The sequence below is a fragment of the Atractosteus spatula genome, chromosome 27 (genome assembly GCF_055471065.1).
Source record: "Atractosteus spatula isolate fAtrSpa1 chromosome 27, fAtrSpa1.hap1, whole genome shotgun sequence".
Lineage (NCBI taxonomy): Eukaryota > Metazoa > Chordata > Actinopteri > Semionotiformes > Lepisosteidae > Atractosteus > Atractosteus spatula.
The window spans coordinates 6,884,541-6,907,275 of NC_142732.1; the positions used below are offsets into that span (position 1 = coordinate 6,884,541).

Here is a 22,735-nt window from a genome sequence, read left to right on the forward strand (position 1 = left end):
ATTTCCACTGGGGCCTGTCAGATTCATCTGACAAAGAGACACAGGCTGTAGGAGGGGGAGAGAGAGGGACAGGGAGGGAAAGACAGCCAGGGAAGAGGAGGAGGTTAGGGGGGTGAGGAACAGAAGCAGAAAGAATGAGGTTAGAAAAGAAGGCTGGAGAACAGAATTTCAAAATAAAAAGATTTTTTTGAAAAAAGGGGGGATAGGCAGGGAACAAGACAAAACGTAAATGAAAAAAGAGAGAGCAACATGGACTGTGGGGAAAGGTGTGTAGTTATCTTGAAAAATGCTGGAAGATGAAAAGAAAAGAGGGAGAGAGTCAGTTATTTTAAAACAGACCTGCTGTGTTTGATGGAATAGTTGGAGCTAAGCAGGATCACTTCCTGAAATCCTAAGAGAGGAACATTTTCAAAAGCGAATTCTCAAGACAAGGAAACAAACACTGAGCACTAACCTGGCAGCTGGAAGACACTCCCTTGAGAGAGAAACAGCTCCCTGTGATACACCAACACTTTACACAACCAGGCAAAGGAAGAAAACTGTGCACTTGAGTGTGAATAACTGCACTCACCTAGTGGGGATCTGAAGATTTCAGATACCATGAAGCGCCAGCTGCCCCACCCAGATCCCCCTTATGTGTGATTCTTAAAATAGTTTTAAAGCAGGGATATGCATGCTTTAGCCAAGATGCAGGAGACCGTTAAACAGAATGACTGTGGATTTTAATAAGTTTGCTTTAAGATAGCAAAACATTCCTGTTGCCATGTGTTTGTGACTGGGTGTGGACATTAGCACTGGCACCATCCCCAGGCTTCTAATGCCACATGTACATCAGGACATTCCCTTTAGAACAAATAACAAATACCTCCAGAAAAACAGAAACAAACTTTATGAATTCATAAGGAAAAGGCGAGATCTACACTGAGTTAAACATGAGATTAATCTCACTCTAACTCTAGTTGATAACAAAATGCTAAGGAATAAGGAATTAGTTCATTTTTTCTAATTAGTAGTAATTAGAAAAATCATAAGTAATTAGCAGCAGAAATGTCAACATTCAAATTTATACCATATCACAGCAATGTACAAAAAGGAATAAAATGGTATCCAGGTGTAGCCAATGTCTAAATACCAGATAAATTAAGTTATTCTATTAATCATCTAAATCGTTTAATCTTAAGGAAGAATACCCAAATGCCAGTTAAGCTGCAAGAATAAGTATAACAAAAGAAAAAGTCAGACCCAATATTGGCTACACACCTGGTGTATACCAGCCTTGCTCACCAGGAAGATGAAAAAAAAGACAAAAAAGACAGCTAAGTGAAGGATAAAATCTGGAGTTCTCACTAATAAAAAACTCAGACTCCAATTTTCTAGGTTGACTCAATGAACTATAAAAATTGTTGTGTTGTGTTTGACAAAATATGCATGAGGATATTTTTTTCATTTCCAGATCAAAGTGCTGCTCTGTTGCCTGTACTGTACTACATACACACAGCTGTGTTTTCAAAACAAAAGAGCTGGAGAAAAAAAGAAAAAAACCTGTGCAGCAATACCGGGATTATCTAAATTATGTAACATGCCTGACATAAATCTAAAATAAAATAAAAAACTAAGTGTCTGAACTGACATGCAGTTCAATTATAGATAAGCTGTAGTGTTCTATGATGTTCAGAGAGGCCCGTCCTGTGATCCCTGGGGTCTTCAACTAAAATACACATCCTATTGGTAAGAGCTTCTGCTTTCACCTCCTCTGCACTCTGGCACAATGGAGCAAACACAGGGCTTATTAGAAATGATATCATCCTACTTACATTTACATGTGACTTCATATAATAATGGGTTCTCTTACAGCACTGATGTGGTTTACTCATATTGCTACTGGTAAAACTGCAGTGCAAACTGCGTTCAGTCAGTACACACAATCACAACAACACATGCTGCCATGTTCTCTATATCCCAGAGAATCCAGGACAAGTGAAGACAGAATACACCTCTCCCATAATGTAGATACGCTATAGACCCTCACCTTTATTTTTATAAACTCAGGGTCAAATAAATGTATTAGAGAAATACTTTAACAAACTGAATTGTACCACTATATCTGAAACTTCAACATACAGCTACCCAGTCTGTAAACCACTAACAACATGACGGCATGCATGAGATAGACAGCTATACTTATGAGAAATGAGAAATGATCTGTACGTTTGAGTCCATCAGCAAAACTCTCCTGCTGAAATAAAAAAAATGATTTAGCTGTGATCTTCAATTGATTAGCAGCCTGTCATTTGACCCGGACAGGTGCACTTAAAAAATAAAACAAACACAAAATACCTTAAAAGACTACATACAGTAAATACACACACAGTTGAACCTGTCTATTTTGTGTTCAAATGAACTTCACACCATGAGCTGAAACAACCAATATCAATGTAAGAAAAGAAAGGAGAAAACAGGAGAAAAAGATGCAAAATCCTGATCAGCACATTAGAAGTCTCTGTTCATATTTTATTCTGTCCTGGTGTCTAATGAGCCATTCATCAGATCTTCTACACTGACAACATGCAGAGGCTGGGCATACTGTATTAGAGCTAACACACAGTGCCCTTGGCTTGCAAATGTAAAGCTTTAACTTGCAGGTGTAAAAATATCTGCAGAGCTGTATACAAACAGAACTGTGCTGATCATCAATTTAGCTATTTTCAGTCCTGTTTCTGCTAACTCTCCGGTTTCACTAACGCAGGCCTGGTTTTTGAAATAAGAAGGTGGTTCAGGCTCAAAACGCTGCACAATCATAAGGTGGTTAATAATGGATAATGGAGTTGCCCAATGAGCCATGGCTAAAAATCATGTAAAAATAACTTCCTGCCTCAGTGGGGTTAAATAAAATTAATCAGAAATGAAAGCGTAAAAAAAGAAAAGAAATGAAAGCTGAGATGATATTTGGGAAGCCATGTGAGGGCACCTGTGGTGGTGATGCCAGGTGCAGATAACAGAGGGGGTTTGGTTAATAATGCATGTGGCAATCACAGCCCTGTTAAATCATTATCTGTGTGGACGGAGAACTGTGGGTCATGTGACCCTGAAAGCAGCTGGTTATTACCACTGTTTTATTATTTATCAAAACCATTTCCACATCAAGTGGCTGATTCGACTGCTACAGCTGCTCCTGACACCCCTGAACAGCCGGGGAGCACTTGGGTGCCAATCAGATGGGGCTCAAACAGGGAGCCAATGAACAGGGACAAAGGCACACAAAACACAGCCAATTATCTAGAGGTAGAGCAACCTGGTCAGCCAATCACCTGGAGGAGGGTCAAAAAGGTCACCCAATCAGATGAAACAGAAGTAGACAGCACAGCAAAGACAAATTAGAAATGAACAACCATGGTCAGTAAACAATGATGCAAGTGGATTAGGCTAGAACAGGCTAGAGCAGAACGAAAACCAATATATCAAAATGCTACTTCAATAACAATGGTTCCAACATTAGACCTTTCTAGTCCAGTGTTTTCCAGTCTTTCTTCAACATATTCTCTACAGAGGAAAGAGAATATGTATCCCTTGCTCATACAATCCTGGTGATTCCCCTACTTTCACACACACCCGAAGAAAAACTGTGTAAACAGCAATACAGCAAAATGTCCATAATGCAATCAGATCCATCAATCACTAAAGAACATATAACTGCAGTGATTATATTTAAAATTGGTGAGGAGACAAAAATACAAACCAAGAAAAAATAGGAAATAAAAGCAGAGAAAACAGTTAAGACAGATGAACTTCTCTACAGAAAACTGACAAGAGATAAGGTGTGATATTATTTCATTTAAAAGACTGTTTGTGTATAAAATATAACATCCTCACACAGTGCATATAAACATACTTATTCCCTGCTCTCCCTTGTTAGCAGTGTACGGACACTAATGATATTCAGTGCATTATATATTTATTAGGGTCATAGACACGGCTTCTCTGAGAAGCTGCTAGTACTTGTTAAGAAGGAAAATAGGTCTCCACTGAATAAACACACATTTCCAAGTCTAATGTTTGCATTTTCTGTGTAAATCTGGAACTTTACAATTAGGAGTCTGGGGCGGTTACTTGACTTCAGATGGCTAGGCAGTGGTCTTCTGTTCAGGGGACACGCAGTGAGCTTAATCCTCTCTTGTCTGTTACTAGTACCCCCTTCTCTTGTAGAGACCCCACCCAGAGGGCATAGCTCTGATTTCCAGAGCTGAGAGAAACTGGGATGTCAGAGAACGCCCAATAGTTTTAATTCTTCTCAGCCTTTTCTGAGATAAAGGACTAATATAATTGCAATTTGCAATTCCAATTTGCTTTTTGGTTTCAAAAATAAAAACATAAAAATTCCCTATATACAAACACAGTAACTTTACAGTTAATAAAGCAGAGTCATATCTGACTAGCTGTGGTAAAAGTCCTACTGTGCACTGTATTGCCAATGTATACATCTTTTATGAGAATAAACACTTTGCTTTGCGGGAAACACTTGTAGATCCCCCAAGGCTATTGTGTTTACAACTGAACTACATTAGATGTTCTCTCTATTTTGCAGCTTATAATAAGTTGATGACTTTTAAAGAATCATGGCATGACCTCTTGGTGTCTGCTCTAAACATCATAAAATGTTATCATTTATAAAATACAAAAATCTAACTTTAGGGAGCAGCAATATGTTTTTCCCTTTTGTTAAACTTGCTCATGTAAAAACAATTTATTCATGTACATATGTATCATCATTATCGATAATATTATCATGTAATATGATAATTTACTACTCAAGTGAAAAAAGCTTCTGAATTTTAGTAATGAACAAGAGACAATCTCAGGGGATGCTAGTCCATGGTGTGTCAACTGTTTTTGTTTGTAATGTTTCATCAACAAACGTCAGGTCCCTATGCAGAATTCATTTTCTTCCCTTTTCACTTTTCACTTACAAAGCAGTGTACTAACATTCATAAAAAAGTATCAGTGCTTTACAAAATTAAATTAATTAAAACCTATACATTCATGCACATGGTGGATGTTACTAATTACTGAATGACTTATATTTATTTGTGACATTGCAATGCTGCTTCTAGACTAGCTGCAAATTGTGCTATAAGATGTGCAGGGCAAGTTGTAATTAAATGCAACCAAGCAGTGGAACAGCACATCATAATAGGGTGTGATTACATAATGCATCTTAACACTACATATCAAGCAGAAGAACATGAGAAAATCACAATAAGCAAAATAAAAATGTGGTCAGTTAGCATTTCTAAGCTTAAAACAGACTCTGATCCTACGTATAACTGTGGCCCAGCTGGCAGTAAAAATGCTATACATTCTCATAATGCATCTAGTCTACACGACCTACTGCATTCATCCACAGCTCAGTTCATAAAAAAGTACATTTCCACAGGGTCACAAAAAGAGATGAACTATGCATGAAAGGTCAGTGGTTATGTAACTCCCTGTATGATGACAATTCTGGGTTGGCATTCTCATTTCCTGGAGAGACTCTTTCCCCCACAGAGCCTCGCTTTCTGCGCCTCCCTGATGCACAACAGCAGGCCACCACTGTTTGCTTATTTCCTTTTAAATAAATCAATCTCTGCTTCTAATAGAGGATTGGGAGAGGGGAGAGAGCAAAGAAAATTTACTGTGAATCCAGGATAATGCCAAACACTGTAAACACACAACAGCATCAGCACACCTCCTTCTCCTGTTCAAGGTCTCCAAGCTTCCCCACAAAGTCGGCTGGGACCACATTAAAATACACAAAAAAGCCATTTAAAAAATACCAATTCATGTTCTTAAACCTGGATTTCATTTTCATTTTCTTCTTTTTTTTATCAAGTACCCAGACATTCCACAAATACTTTATAGTAGCTTGCGTGCAAGTTGAATGCAAAATTATTGTGTCTGGTTAGCCAGCCATCTGGTCTTGTTAAGTCTGAAATAACAGTAATAAAACATCAATCCCAGCACTTTACAATAGAATAAAACACCTCCTTAGTTTGCTTATTAACAACACTGGCGCACCTGCAGCAGCAACCAAAGTTCTGTTATTTTAGAACACTCAGCGCTTACCAAAGAAAGAAACCAAGGACACTATTAGTGTGTTATAAGATCCTAGGAAAGTTTACAAAAATAAGAGAAGACCATTACGGTTAGTTCGGTTATTGATAGCTAACTGATATAATAATTTAATTTAGCAGTTGCTTGAAAGAAAACAAAGAATCACCCTCTGACATTATGGCCGAGTAGCTCGTTTCATATCCTGGCAACCCTCTTAGATAAAAAGGTGTGTCTCCTGTTCTCATGCTTTAAATACACTTTCTTGTAATTCCCTCTTGTATCCTCATGTTTGTTTCATTGCTGATTCAGCTATAGTCCACTAGGTTGACTTTGTCGATGAACTTGAGGATTCTGAATACTTGATTCTCTACCCCTTGTAGGCTTCTATATTCAAGACTTAAAAGATTCAGTTGCTTAGCCTGTCAGAGTCCGATAATCCCTTAAACATGGTAATGTATCTGGTCGCTCTTCTCTAGAATGATTCCTCAACAGCAATATTTTTATTTATTTTATTTTATTTAATATTGTGGTGACCAAAACTGTGCAGAATATTCTAAATGAGGTCTTGCTAAAGTATTATAAAATTACCTGGAGTATCACAATGCAACCCAAGTGCCTCATGTTGGCAAATGAAGCTAGAGATACAGTCATTGCTGATCTTACATGTACTATAAATGTCTGAGGCAACAAAATGTTTGTTTTTCAAGAGTGACCCCTGTTCAAAACCCCAGTGTTAGTGCATCACACGTTGTTGCTTTTGAATCGGCATGAGCTAAAAACCTGCATAATGATGGAGAAGCTGCGAAGGTCTGTGCAATACAAACGGCTCAGGGATGTATTAGTGGAGACAGAATGGCTGTGTCTTTCTCTATATACAATTTGACTAGAATTTCAGATTTGCATGAACACATGGAAGGGAAGTTAAAAACAATCAAGAATGTTGTTATTTCTCTTGGACATTTGACAACATGTTCCATATGTACATGTCAGATGTAAGCTATCTACTAGCTACTAACGTAACTGATTTCTACAATTTAAAGCAAATTCACCAGGCATGATGCACGTCCGAAGAGCCTCATTACATGGAGCAATATTAATTTTAAGTTTTAGCCATTTATCTTTCATCATTCCAGTTTTTATCTCTGAAATACCTTACTTCATCCTTTACAGTTCTTTTGCTGTTGTAATACTGAAATGATTTCACTATATATTAAACTGTTACAGCGCATAGTAATCATGCATAGATGTAATTCAGGCTTTAAAAGATAACTTACACCAGTGTTTTGAAAATTCATTTGCACCTAAATCATTCTGGACTAACATGCTTTCTACAAAGGTTAATACTAGAAACAAAAACAGAAGACTCAATCTCTTCAGTTTTGTAAAGCTGAATGGTGATTAGGAGAGAGTGAACACATCCTTTCTGTGTCATTATTCAACCAGAAAAAGGCTTCAACTAAACAAGAGCAAAAATGCATATGATTAAATATGATATTTAAATGACATTCCTGCAAATGCTAATATCAAGAAAAAAAATACCAAAGAGGATATTAAAAGCTAATGCAGACAGTAGCAATACCCTTTTAAACGATGCCAGAAAAGGTTAAGGTATATCTAATTACATTTGCTCAGGGATCTTGTCAGATGAGCGATTCTACAGTGTTTTCAAGGAAATTATTGCCGTTTTGTCATACAAGACAGGTTTGACACCATGATACACACAGATCTGATGAGACGGATGCTGTCTTTGGAGCAGCAACATCTTGTGTAAACACTGGCCACGAGATTATAGTGTTAATTCGTATTCGCTTTTCACACAAACTCAACCCTCACATTAAATTCAATACATGTTAAATGTATTTAAAAACTCCTTGCCAGAAACCTTCCTAGCTGGAAAAATGCTATAAATTTTAAATGGTTAAATATGATATTTCAGCTAATGAAGTTCATTGTTTTGGGAATGTATAGCAAATCGCTTGAACAAAAGTATTTTTGCCTGTTTAAAAGGTATACATTTTATTAAATAATGAGGACAGCTCGTGTTAAATTATATCAGTAACCAACTAATCAGTGAAGCGGAACTGTTTGTGACAATTTCCAACATTACTACGGCCTTATCTTAATTGTTGTAAAAATCCGAACACTGCAACTCCATCAAAGTGAAGTAATCATTCTTTTTTTGTACTGTAAATGTGGTCATTTACCAGATTCAATTTAATTATTTTAAAAACAAAGCAGACTGTAAAAAAATGAAATTATATCAGCAGCATTATTTGGCATAACTTGGTAGTGTTTTATATTAACTGTACATTTATGTAAAAAAACTTTGGCACGATCTGTTAGCAGAAGCGCACCTGTGTTTGGGATTCTTATACAGACTTTATTCCCTCAAAATACAGCTTCCCCAATAGTATCTCTGTACTTGTGAATACCTAGACAAATCCAAAATAAGCCATTAGCTTTTGTGAATCTTGTGGTTCTGTCCCCGCTTCCTATCTGGCATTTTTTCTTTCTTTAAATGCACATCAACATCCGAACTGCATGTGTGGTCTAACTGTAAAGTGGAAATGGGTTGCAGCATAATTTATTTAATAGTTTAAGTAATTTTGTTTTCAAAAGATTGATCTTCTTATTGCATGACATAAAAAGAGTCACAGATTACCAGTGGATAAGCCAGCTGTCCGGAGGTATGGATACACTAGTTTCAGAGGGAAGCTGAGAAAAACACCATGGCCATGTCCCAGTGTGTGACAGTGCCCTAAAGTTAACAACAAGCCTGACATTCGGTAACACGCAGATGCCCCTCTTGAAGCAGTTTTCTGTTTTGTAGTGCAGTCCTGGAACACTGCTGGAAATTGCAGTAGAAGCCTAATTTTGCAGAATGTGCAATTTCCCCAGTACCACAAATTAAGGAGGGATGGGCACATCAATAATGCTGGATGGGTCAAAGTTACATCTTGAAATGTGAATTTTAACAGAAAAGGGTAGCAGCTTTATGCCACCTGATGCCTTTGATATGTGACATTGTAGTTTGGCAATTCACTCCTAGAACAACATTAAACATATTTTAACACAAAACCCCTAATTTTACAAACTTTCAGACATGTATTACAACAGGAAAACAGAACACAAAACTGTCTTGTTTCTAGCAAAAACACTACAAAAGTTTAAGAAAAAAATTATGAAAACCAAAAAGATGCTATACTTCTCAAGATATAGTAATTTACATTTAATAAACAATCTCCAAGTTCCAAAGTAGCAATTAGAAGATGTTTTGTATTTTGAGTACTTTTTAACTGTACTTGTACCAAAATCATTTCTCTGAAGTGATACCTTATTGCTAAAAGAAAGTATTGAAAAACTCAAAGCTCTTGTGCAGCAAACCTTCTAAACAAACCCAGATTAAAATAATGAAAAACTCTCATGCAGTGCATCTCTGCTACATTCTCAGAAACTCTAATCACTTTCCAGCTGATATGCTGCAGTGAAACTAGATATATTTAAATATAATGAACTAGTCCAAGAGGAATACTACTCCTGGCTTGAACATGGGAGTATGAGCCAAAGCCCACTTCATATAATAATAGCTGTCCTACATTTACAGAGCTTCTTGCAATTCAGGTACAGGACTTGGATGTACTGGAGGAGATTCATAATGCCACTTTTCAAAATCCAGCTAATTTGTTAGTTACTAAATTAATCAATATTAATAAGCAAATAAACTTTCAGTCCACATAAACAAATCTCTTTCTTATCAGTAACTGATTGCTCATACTGTATATCTGATGTTATATACATTTTAAACATTAAGCAGTTAGGTGTATTGATTTTGAGTAGCACTGCTCATTAGCATAACAAAATACAGATGAATCCATGACCAACGTGAGTGATAAAGATGTAGCCATTGCAATAGTATTACCCAAGAAGGACTGCCTGTGAGAGGAACTGTCTGAAGAATGAAATATATCTCCTTCAAAAATTAGCAGAGTAGTCTAGAGAAACCAGGAAATTGTCTCTCTGAGGGACAGACCATATCCTGGAATGCAGAGGGTCACCACACTAGCCCAGGACTGTCACATGTGTCTGATTTTGGTGCTTAATCATTTTCAGGCTACACTGGCTACAGAGAAATTCTACGAAGGAAATAAACCATGCATCAGCAGAATGCTTACAGCTCGCCATCTACATGAAACTGCTAAACATCATGCTTAAGGGTTATTCTGGAGTAACATGATGACAGTCAAAAGACTAAATCATCATCTTTTGTAGGGTCATGGCTTTTCTGAGCTAGAGGCAGAAAGAGAGGCAGAGGATTTTAATTAGCAATGGGTGCCATTTTGCCCTTGACAGACCTGACAGTGACAACATTGTGAATGTTATGATAATTGTTTCTTAAAGTCAACAATGTGGAGATGGAAGTGTGATGATGTGGGAAGTAATTTCCACTAACACCAGAACAATCTTTTGTACTGATTGAGGGAAGCTGTGCTGCACAGCAGCATGCTGACAAAGTTCTGAGCCAATGGTTTCTCCATTCCTGCAAGCCAAACTGAAAGTGTTGATTTTCCAACAAGACAATGCAAGACCACAGTGATCTTGGATTATAATGGAACAATTTCAATGTAACAATGCTGAGGTCTTGATATGCCCAGTTTTATCTAATGAACAGAGTCCAACAGAACATCTATGGAACCAGTTTGCTGGTGCCATCAATAGGAGACAACTGTGACCAGATGTCTTTGCCAGCTACAGAAGACAGATCCCACAGCTGCCTATCCAGAGGCATATCTAGTATTTACATCAACTCTGGAAGAAATGGTAAGTGTTCAGGGAAGTCATAACAGCTATTTCATGCTGAAACATTAGCATGACCCTTCGATTTGTATTTTTGTCCATATTTTCTGTAATTTTGCTTTGTTATCTATGTTTAAACACTTGATTCAATCCATGAAACCTAAGTGTATTATACATTTATGCACTGGTATACAAGAAATCCATGGCACATGTGTAATATTTTATATAATGTCCCTTATTGTGGATCTTAGTCTGTCATATAAAGGATCTCAAATCTTTCAGCTAACTAGAGCTACAGTATACAACATACAAGTTTGGTGCTGTGCTGTATCTAACGTAGGCCCATGTGTCACACGCATTTGGCCTCTATACAGACAGAATCACAATTTCCACAATTCAGAAACACACCATGTTGCACCTTGCATCTTTCATGACAAGCAAAAGAACAGTCTAACACTGACACTGTCCTTGCTATGGATGGAAGCAGCCAGTCATCCTTCTGCTGTCAATCCAGGTAAGCAGATTACAGCCCAACAATACAGCCTTCTGTTCCTCTTCCCAGAACAAATGTGTCCCATTCTGCTTTAAAACAGGCTATACAAAAGAAACCCAGTGCTGTGTGCTTCTCAAACAATGCCAAGAATTCCTCACCCCTTTCAGCACCTGTGTGCCTATTTCCCCATTCGACTGGTTCTTCTCCTCCATTACATGGATCAAAAGAAGTGGTTAAAAAAAGCTAAAGCAAAATGCAAACAAACTAAAATAATACATTCTCCTAGCTATGCAGTATAATTATCATGCAGCACATGGAAGAGATCCAATAGCTGTAACTGTTATTTGAGTAAATTACAAACATTTATAGTTATTCAGCCCACTTTTGCATTATTATCAGCCATATTTTTTCAGGCTTTACTTTTGTAAAGATTCAGAACTGTGATATGATATACAATATCACAAAAGTCTTCTATATGATTCTTCATAAACAGTAGAAATTCTAAATCAAAAGTTAATGCTGTGTAAATTATGTCTTTGCATAATGTAATACTAATACATTACACTTTAGAATTCCTTGAACTTTGTAAAGCACTTTTCATTAAAAAGGATACCATAGTGCTTTACACATAGGAGGAGGCCCACTTCATCCACCCCTAAAATGCAGCACCATGGCAAAGCACAGCAGCTATAACACATGAGCACCCACACAGATGTGAAAAATTAAATTCAGAAGTAACCTTAGGGAGACCAAGTCACGCAAGCCCAGAGTGGAATTTAACCAGAGGTCTTTGATAACTAAGTAATCAGCACTTTGGTTTAATGTCTCATCTGCACTTTCTAAAACAGTGTCCCCATTATTTAGAGTGGAGTATTGGTTTGGACATTGAGCTGGAATAATGCCACCTCCTGGTACACCAGCACCACTTGCAGCCGAAACCTAGATTTTCTTGGACATCTCGCTTCCTAATCCTGACTAGGCTGAGCCTTGCTTAGCTTGCAAGATTTGATGAAAACAGAACACAAGATGGTAATGCTTCTAAAATGTTCTTTATAAAGTGCCAAGAACTAGAGCCAGTCTTGTTCTCCTGTCACGAGCTTCTATAAATAATAGGTACTGGGTTAAACAAGAGGATATTAACTCTAATGTCAATTATGAGGTTAGTTGGATTCAAACCTTCATCTTTGGAAAAGTAAGGTTTTAATTAATAGCAGCTCTGATATTCTGACCACCTAAGTCTAGAAGTATATGTCAAGGGTATGTATGTGCGGGCCACACAACATTGCAATTTTCTTAAAGTAACCCAAATACCAATTAGTCTAAACACTTGTTTGTGGTTAGTCGAGATCCTATACCAAATTCTCACTTTTTCCTTGACCCAGAAGAAAATGACCTGACATTTTAATCCATAAATGAAAGTGTCACAAAATCCCAGGTCCTGGGAGAGCACTGAGACACTCTCTGTCTCTGTATACAGAACAATGGGCCCCCTCTCGCATGAAATTCAGCCTGCCGATTGGCTGGTAAGACACGACTTTAGTCTACAATGCACGAGGGCACAAGGACTGATAGGTTTGAAGAGCTCAATTTCAAACACAATCATCCTTATTTTATTCCTTTAAATGCCACAGAGATGGTGTACAGTGTCTTCTTTGTGCAGAATTCCAATGTACTGAGTGTTCTCCGTCAGTAGGAGAGAGGATAAAGAAAATGTCTTTTAGCAGTCATTTCATCAGTCACCTCGAGAGTGGAGCTTGAAGGACATTGCTGAATACTCCAAATTACTGTGAAGAGCAGCTATAGAGACTACAGCAGATTATACACACAGTCTGGGTCTGTTCTGCACAGCACTGACATTTCATTAGGTCTACCTGTGTGAAACAGCAATAAGTAATAATAAAAAAATAATGAAAAGAAGAAATTATCACAAATTCCCAACTGCATTTTTACTAGTCTGTGGAGCAGTCCAACTGGTGAAAAGATAGAACTTCAATTGTTTTTATTAATACCAACACCATTTTACATTACACAGGATGCCTCTTTCTTTGCTCAACAGCATTATGCCTTCCGTACACAAAGCACACCTTGCGTGCCAGTAAATTCATTGGAGGCCTGCACAATCATTGGCACACTATTATGAGTTTGACCTCAAGTGCTCCATTTAGCCTTGAGTGTAAATGTGAAAAAAATATAATAATAAGGGAAAAACAATACAATCATTCTAAAACTAAAAAAAGAAAATGCATCTGTGCCCAATAATATAACTTCTCCACCCACAAAAATAAGTGTCTTACTTCATATTGTTCATACCCATCACTGAATGTATACAGTACATGTGATTTCAGCTGCAAGTATACTGAAATTGAGGCAAAGAAATGTAGATCTAAGGGCCAACAGCTGAAATCCGGGCAGACTATTACTCTTTCTTTAAGTTCTCGGTTTCTAGAGATTTGAGTTTCACAGAAATCTAAACATTGTTCCCATAGATACGGACACCGTGCCCTCAGAGAGTATTTACAAAATACAAACACAATCGACTGGGGCTGTCAAAGCACTTCACAGCAGGGTGCGACAACACTCATTTTTAGGAAACAAAAACAAAAGACAAAAAAATTGTCTCAACATGTCTTAGAAATTAGGATCCAAAAATACTAACTTGCACTTATTGAAATAAAAAAAGAAATGTTCCATTAAGTGATATACTGTAACACACTGGGAAAGGCTATGCATCACAATTCAACATACTGTATATCAATTCCTGAGAGTCACACGTTCTTCCAGCAGCTTTGAAGGGGGCTGTGAGACCGAGCAGAGTGATCCTGGTAGGTCTGGTCAAAACTGCTGATTACTGATTGGGAATTTCAGGGTCTGTGAACACTTGATTTTAGAGTAAAACCTACCCAGGCAGTTAAAAAGGTATATTCTGGCACTGCAAATCTGCTGTAAACAGTGGTGGGGGGTAATAGCGTTAATCCCCATAATAGAAATTTTGTTTGAAAGAGACCCTGTGTGAAGTTTCTCTCCTCTCTTCCTGATCCTGTACTTTACCTTTCCCATCCTACATGCTTACAGTGAAGACTCTGTGTCTCCCTCCTCGCCGGCACCCTGGGGTGTTTGTGCAGCATCTCAGGGGATTACCAGCCCATCACAAACCTCTCTTTTAGAACAGAAAATGGTGTCTGTGTGTGTTGGGGGGGGTCTCTAGGGTACATCTTATTCAGCATTAAAGATTCTGTGTGATAGAACATCAAGCTTGGCAATAGATGCCACAGGATAACTTGCTAAATAAAAAAAAAATGTATTTTTTAATATATTTAGAATTTTTTATACAAATACAATGTATTCCTTTCCTTTTATTTCAGAGTAAGTTGCTTGTCCTTCATGATACCTTATGGATTTTGTTTTTCATCGCTGATATAATTAACTGCAATTTCAATGACTAAGTAAAACATGTCCATTAAATGCTGTTAGTATACCATTGTTCATTCAATTCAGCATGCTGGTATTCTTTACCAGCATGATCTGTAACTGTTTCTTTTATTGTTAATTTTCTGAATGAAACATTACTCTTATTGAGATCTGCTATGAGACCACATGCCGGGGAGTGTACAGAACTGCATATTTGTGTCACTCAGCATTATGGTCTCATCACAGAACCTATTCCTTCTAACTAGGAAGTGGAAAAAGACCCGAGTGTCTTTTGTTTTAGTTCCCAGTTTTATAGTTAATACTAAAACTTTAGATGAGGATTCTGTACAGACACAGGGCTCTCTCTGTCTTTGGAAAGTCCTCTGCTTAGACAGAAACCTGCCCCAAACCCAGATAAAAGAGGAGATAACAGAGATAAGAACACTGCTTCTCCAGGGCTTTATCTCTGCTGTTATCTGACTGCACAGCACCCTCTGCTCCATAACCCTTTAGAATAAAAGGAAAAATATCGTACTAGATGTTATCTGAACATTACTAGAAAGGTAATCAGAACACTGGACAAAGTGTTGTTTTTTCAGCTTTTAGTCTGTGGTGTAACATTGTCAAGACTCCTAGTACAGCAAGGCAGAGTCCATCTATAACTCTCACTGGCATGCTGCCACTCACACCAAGACTGACAATTATTTAGTACCTTTAAGATCTTAGCAGAGCCCCCAGCTGGAAGAACCATACACAGAGAGTCATTTAAAACCGAGGGGCCACAAAAGTCTGCTCTAAGGCAAGCTGAGGAGAATCTGTGGTCTTCTAATAAGCTAAGTTGCAAAAGTTGCAGAAATAGGCTAAACACAGACTGTCTTTTAAAAAAACATGACATATGCCATTTACTAAGTGTAATGTATATTACAAGGGATTGTAGCTTATAAGCAGATCACGAACTAAAGTAGGCACACCTGAGATCACAATGTGTCCAGTTTAATTAAAATACAACAAGGAACACCAGCTGGACTTACCTCTATGCCTGTTAGTAGTTTTATCAAACATTAGCATGGCATCTTCTACCTGAAACACACAAGAAACCACAATTTTTAAGACAACTGAGCAAAGTACTGTTTCATATATCAACAAGCATCAAACCTAGAAACAGAATGGATTTTTACAGCAAAAGAAATCTGTCAGTGGTAGATTTTCTCTTCTTCTTCTTGTTGTTTAAACAAAGAATGGAAGATCACTGTCAATGTGCAAATTACAAAGACTGTTCTTACAAGCAAGAGAAGAAACAACTGCAACAAAGATGAATGTCTCATTGTACAGAGGCAACAGGATATCCATTAACAAGTTTTATTAATCTACAAAACCAACTACTACTTTAACTCTACCTCCCAGGACTGACTTCCCACACAAGCAACAGAACAGCAAGAAGTGTCTTTGGGCATTCTCATCAGATTTGGCCTGAGCTCTCTGATCTCCCTTCTGTATTATAAGCTACTCTGCATGGGGCTCACAAAGTTTCAGCAACTCCTTGGATAATAACAGCAATGCAATCCTTCCTTTATTGTAAAACCAAAGTGGTGTCGAAATTCTCTCACTGAAAACGGCACGCCAGAAAATAATAACATCATAGTAATACAGTTTTAGTTGTGAGTGATTTTCAACAGACTCTAAACTCTGTCAGGAAAACTGTTGATCCACTCAGTAGACTTCTCAAACTATCAGTGAAAGTGAAATTCAAGACTTGTCTACAAACATTTTTAATGTTGCCTACCTGATATAGATAATCTTTCTTTGCTAACCCTGATACATGTGTTGTGTTTTCTAATGAGCGCGACTGCATACTAATGGGCAATCCAAAACAATGTCACTCTTCACTGACATTTTTTCTGCATGCAGAATTAATTACCCATACACTGGAACATCTTTCCCAGTGCTCTTCACAAGTTACAATTATGGTATCCATGATAAATGGCACTACCATGAGTCATGATGACATGCACAAGCTAAAATCATGCTCAGTAGACTTCAATATGATCTGATCTGTTCTTTAAGATAAAGGCAATCAACTAAGCAACTAAACCACTTCTCCAGAACAGAAAAATGATGGAATTAATGTATAAGATCATTAATGAGCATATATTATAAACTTTGTATCATTAAAATTCAACATTAGTCAAGGTTTTAGTATTTTTTCTTAGTTTGTCACAAAAATAAAAAAAACTGCATGAATAGCAAGTGAACAAGAGAAAAGATTAAGAAAAAGAGAATGGCTGAAGGGCAATTTGGCGAGAGATTTAAATGTCGCTGAAAGTAGCCTGGGTTGTTTTGAGAATCCTTGTTCCCCGGTTACTGTCGCTAGGTAACCAGTTCACCAGCCCGGGTCCAAAGCACATCATGGCAGAGATGCAGTGTCCACTGGGAATGTGGGGGAGGCTCCTGGGGAACGGCTGTTGTCTCTCTCTTCTAAAGGTTTCGCACACCGGTGGAGCCCAGCCAGCAGGCAATGGTAACCGACAGGAGCAGAGCCTGGCTCGTATGTAACTGTCTGTCTCAATAAACAATGCAATACCCCAACTCCCCCTCCCTGCTGCTGGCACACAATATCCAGATCTTGCCTTCACCTTAAAGGCACTTGTTGGGCTTTCAAAAAGGCAATGCAAGAACACTGCATTCTTATTACATTGGATCCAGTAGCTAGGTATTTAAAAATATAATTGGCTGAAAGTATTACTGAAACTCTGGGTACTACTGGATTACAACTATGGAAAGCTGTAAAACAGTACTAACAGAGTTAGTTAGACTGTGAACTAAAGCAACTATTATAGCATATGGTCCAAAATAAGACTGCAATGCTCTCTTTTTAATATAGTCATCTTCCTGCAATTAACACACTTTTGATTTTGTTTGATTTTGAAAGCTCTTCTTGTTTCAATATTAAACTTTTACTAGCAACTAGCTAGCATGAGACCAAGGAGTTTCAATAATCCTCTTTACTGACTAGGGAAAATTCTACTTTCCATATAAGGACCTCTTAATGGTACACAAAACCCTTCACAAACATGGACTGAATGACACTACAAAATAAAACAAATATTTATATAAATAAAAAAGAGGACCTCCTCCCTCTTTCTCCACCCTCATAAGGTCTTACAGAAATAAAATATATCTCTTATTACATACAACCCTAAATATAAAATATATTGCATTAAGCAATAATGAAACAAAATGCATTAAAATGCATTCAGACATGCCAGAGGATTCATTAGTTATCGGATGAAGGGTGTGCGACTAGCTACAATCACACTAACTCCAGTAGTAGAACAGCTTCCTATAGTTGTACTGCAGTAGCAGTCAGAGTTTCGGTTATAATTTCATCTCATTAAAATATAGAGGAAATGGGAAACTTAAGATACACATAAGCACATCACTTCTTATGGCTTCTCCTTCAGCCATGGACAGTGCCACACCCTTCACCAAGGTGTCATCACCGCTAAAAGAAGGCAACGCAATCAGTGCTGAGATCCAAAAGAAGAGTGTGCACACGATACTGTGTGAGTTCTATGCAAAAGCTCCAAAGAATCAAAGAAATTACAGATGCACATAGCAGGGTTATATTTTTCCATTTTTATATTTGTTTGACCTTTATTTGTTAGCTTTTCTGTCTCTGCACACTCTGGGTAGAGTTGTGTTCGGATCACTCCAGAGGTGGCACATTGCAGGGATCGATATGGAGAGGCATTGTTCTGTGATTACACAGTCCATATCAGACATTTTCCAATGCATTAAGATGTGCCAGAGGATTAATTAGTTATCAGGTGCAGGGTGTGTGACTCCAGGCAAATATGACTTAGAAATCAATCGGGTGACAGTGTCCAAGTCCTGTCTGTACTGAAAGTCAGGTATCAGACTAGAGGTGGTCTGATTACAATGACATTAAATGCCATTACTGTTAAATAGCTGAATGACACCAGCTTTAAATGTTTTGTTCTTCTGTTCTTCATAGTTTAATGCACAGTATACAACTTGCAGAATGACTAATGCAGTAATAATGTGTGTTTTATTACAAGCATACACCAAGTAGCTCTCACCAGTGCTGTAATAAAACTGCTTTTAAATGTAGTTTGTGAACCTCAAACCGCACACTCTCCAGACCACGGAACAGAGATTTACGTTTCTTATTAGCGCTGGGCTATATTTTTTCCCCTTTGTGCTGTGGTGGCTCTTCACAGCCTTTTACTGTAGGCTTACGAGCATTTATTAGAGCTTTATTAAACAAGGCTCGTCACAGGGAATGGGGAATGGAGGGCAGGGGTTGGCTCAAAGTGGTTAATGAAAAAAAATTATGAAAGAGAAAGTGAATACAGGAGCACCCCAGGAGGCATGTCTTTGAATTGTTTCTGCTTTTGTTGAAAAAAGTGCAAGGTAACAGACTTCAGTGCTTCACACCAACAGTACGGTCCCCGAGAGTTCAGAATTTGTCATTGTACCAGGGTTTCTCTGCACCACTAAAGACACAATTTATAAATAAAATTAAGCCTTATAAAACCTCATCTTCATTAATTTAAAAATATATATATAAACATAGTAATACATGTACTTGTTTAGCTAACAATTACACGGTGGGGTTTGGCAGTCTCTCAATTAAATGAGACTGCACTTGCGGATGACAAATTCCTTGCCAATTTCTTTTCCTGTAGTCGTGGGAAGTTAGTTGACAGCATGTTTTATTTAGGTTGAAAATATAATTGGAACTCTGGAGCAGAGTTTTTATTAACAGCAAAATGTATTACCTAAGGACATGCGGGAATACAAGCTGTTGGAAACACAGCCAGAGATGCAGGTAGATTGTGTTTACCTTGAGAAACTCAGAGAAGAAGCAATCATACACTTGTTTAAATTCACCTGGACCCCAGAGAGATAAAGCTTATTTCGATTCTGTCGGCTTTTATGATGTTAAACTTCATTCCCTAGAAAACCTTTAAAGTATATAAATATATATTACATTAAAAAAGAAAAGCTCCCAAGTTTAGGCTAAATCATCCATTTTTGAATTATTTATTTGAGGAAAAAAGAAAACTATACAGCAATAAGCAAGATGACTTCTGGCATTTTCAAAGCTATAATGATACCTGAGATTTCAGAGCTCAATGCCTAATGCATTAAGACAGCAGTTTAAATGAACTGCAATTTTATATTATTTATATTAGTTGCACAAGAAAAGATGTCAAGAGTAGTTTCTGAGCTGTGTAAAGAATGTCACACTTCACAATTTATCTCAAAACCTTCATGCAAAACAATTTGTATATACTGTAGCACTTGCTTTTCTTATGCATAGGCAATGTAGCCATAAACACAGAACTCAAACTATATTTTGTTAGTAAAATTACCATTATTGTACCATGTACCATTATTGCTCCAGTAAAGAAATGTTTCGAATGAGTACGGTGCAGGGTTAATTTGTTATGAATGTATGTCCCACCTGTGGGGAATCTCCAGTTTGACACAACAGACAAAACTAAGTTTTGGTGTTTCCGTCACTTAAACATTTAAACTACATTTAAAGGGATTTCAGTACCACAAATAAATGAATATTTATTAAGAACAACATCACTCAATTAAAAATACAACTGGGAGTGTTTATAGAGGAGCAGACAGGCATTTTGAGCTTTGGCTTAACCTGCTTGGCTGAGGGCGAACCACCTGGCCTTGGGACAAAGAAGACTGCACCGCAATGAAGAGAGAGGAGCTAATGGCAGAGTTAGTTAAGGTGCACCTATTAAGGTGGAGATGTGGTGGGAAAACGATGCAGAAAGACAGAAGCGAGCTAGAGCAAGGGTTACTTTGGTATTTATAATTATTTCAGGATCTGGAGTCAGAGAATTATGAGTTAAGAGTAGCAGAGGTGAGGGGGACCTTGGATGCTGTCATCCCTCTTGAACTTTTGTTAATACTGCATTTATACTGCATTTAATCAATCATTTTGGTCTTTGGAGCTCACTCCACTGTAAGAACAAGTAAATTCATAATACCCCCAGTGGACATTTTCCGTCAATTTAGGTATCGTTTCATGTGAGTCAGCAGCCTGCCTAAGAGTATTTAAAATCTACACACATTTAATTATACCTGTGTGTGAAGGGGATTCACTGAGCAAGGTGCTCTGCTATTGATGAAATTACACAAAAATTTGAAAAGCTAGTGGTCTTATTTCCAGAGACTTTCATCTACACGATGACAGAAAATGTAGACAAACGAAACACATAAAGGTCACTTTGAGATCCAGAGGACAGTAAAAGGCCACAGCTGCATGAAGGAGATGACTGTGAAACTACAGATTCTCTCACGAACACCAAAGGCATGGCAAGCTCTTTTAAAGCAAAGCTTTCAAGCTAAAACAAAAAATCAAACTAATGATTTTTCTTTTACATAGCTGACTCGTCAGAAACCTTCATGATCGATTACTTGATTAGTTATGAAGAGCATAAAAATCCCTATGAGCCACTTCATTTCAAGTGGTTACTACAGGCCAATAAAAGAAAACAGACAAAAAAGCCACTGGCAGGTCAACACAGAACAAAAAATTGGAAAGCATTCAATGGTTATGGAAATAAACTGCCTAGTAGTAAAACAAATCACAAAGCAAAGAAATTACTTCAAGGGGTAAAGAAGATGAATTGGAATTATCCATGATGTTATGGTACCAATTTCATAAAACAGAAATTCTAAATGTACCACAGCTGTTGCAGTAATTACTACTAGGTTCTATTACATGGACTATCAAATAAGTTAACTCTAATTTCATAACTTTTCTTCCAGGGGTATTCAGAATAAAACTAAACCAGGTATGAAAGGTGTTCGTGTTGTCTCATCTTACCCCAGCAATATCCCACATTTATTGCACAATCACTGTGATTTTTACAAGGTACACTGGAATACTGGAGCTCAGGCAACTTTTCTCTCTCTGAAAGACACTTTAATTGCAGATAAAAAAGCAATCACCTTTTATGACCTCCTAGGTAGGAAATTCTGTCTTAAGAGTCATAACATCTTATTATTCATAATAACAAAACGTATGAACTGAAAACAGATACTGGGGACTCAGAGCAGCAAGGCTGATGAAGACAGGGCTTATCGCTCAGAACTGCCAGGAGCCTAGAGAGAGCAAAACTGCCAGTGTGGTGTCTGATTAAGGTGTAGTTAAAGTGAGATTAAGAGGCACTCGTCTCTATTCACAAAATGCCTCAGCTTATTTATTTGATATAGCAGTAACCCAGGTGGCTGTGAAGGAGATGTCATTGACTAGGACATGACCATTCGGAACTGTCAGTGCAATGCACCCCTTTAGCTATCTCATCCCGCAGCTCCCACATAGTCAATGATGGTCTTTAGAAGACAGTGGCCAAAGAGGTAGACTAGCTGTGGGGTTAGAGGTTAGAAGACAGAAAGGGCTTGAGCCATTGGCTACATGTTTGCAACAGCAAGGGTTCTCTACTTCAGCCCTGATGAATGCTCCTAGCCTGGTCTGGGACTCTCCAAGATGTAAAGTGTGACCTAAATGCACAGATCTATTATTAGCAATTTTTATTCCTGATAAACCTTACTAGCTACAGTGGTGCTCGAAGGTTGGTGAACCCTTCAGAATTTTCTGAATTTCTGCATAAATTTGACCTAAAAATGCTCAGATCTTCATTATAAAGTCATAAAAATAGATAAAGAGAACCCAATAAAACAAAAAACACACAAATATACTTTTTCATTCATTTATTGATCAAAATGATCCAACATTAAATGTCTTTGTCAGAAAAACTATGTGAAACTATGCTTTCACATCTGATCATATTTTAGGTCAAATTTATGCAGAAATTCAGAAAACTTTCGAGCACCACTGTAGGTCGAAGGCTCTCAGCTGTTTACTGGGCAGTCTGAGCAGAAGATACCAAA

At 37.6% G+C, this 22,735-nt stretch overlaps 1 protein-coding gene across 23 annotated transcripts in view; it reads right to left on the minus strand.

Annotated features, from left to right (window-relative positions):
• Window positions 1–22,735, minus strand: part of msi2b (musashi RNA-binding protein 2b) — a 231,443-nt gene that overhangs the window by 97,929 nt on the left and 110,779 nt on the right. For all 23 annotated transcript variants that reach the window (XM_088907278.1, XM_088907276.1, XM_088907268.1 and 20 more), the window contains exon 7: window positions 15,817–15,865. In XM_088907278.1, coding sequence (XP_088763404.1) covers window positions 15,817–15,865 — 49 coding nt within the window. The remainder of the gene's footprint in view (window positions 1–15,816; window positions 15,866–22,735) is intronic.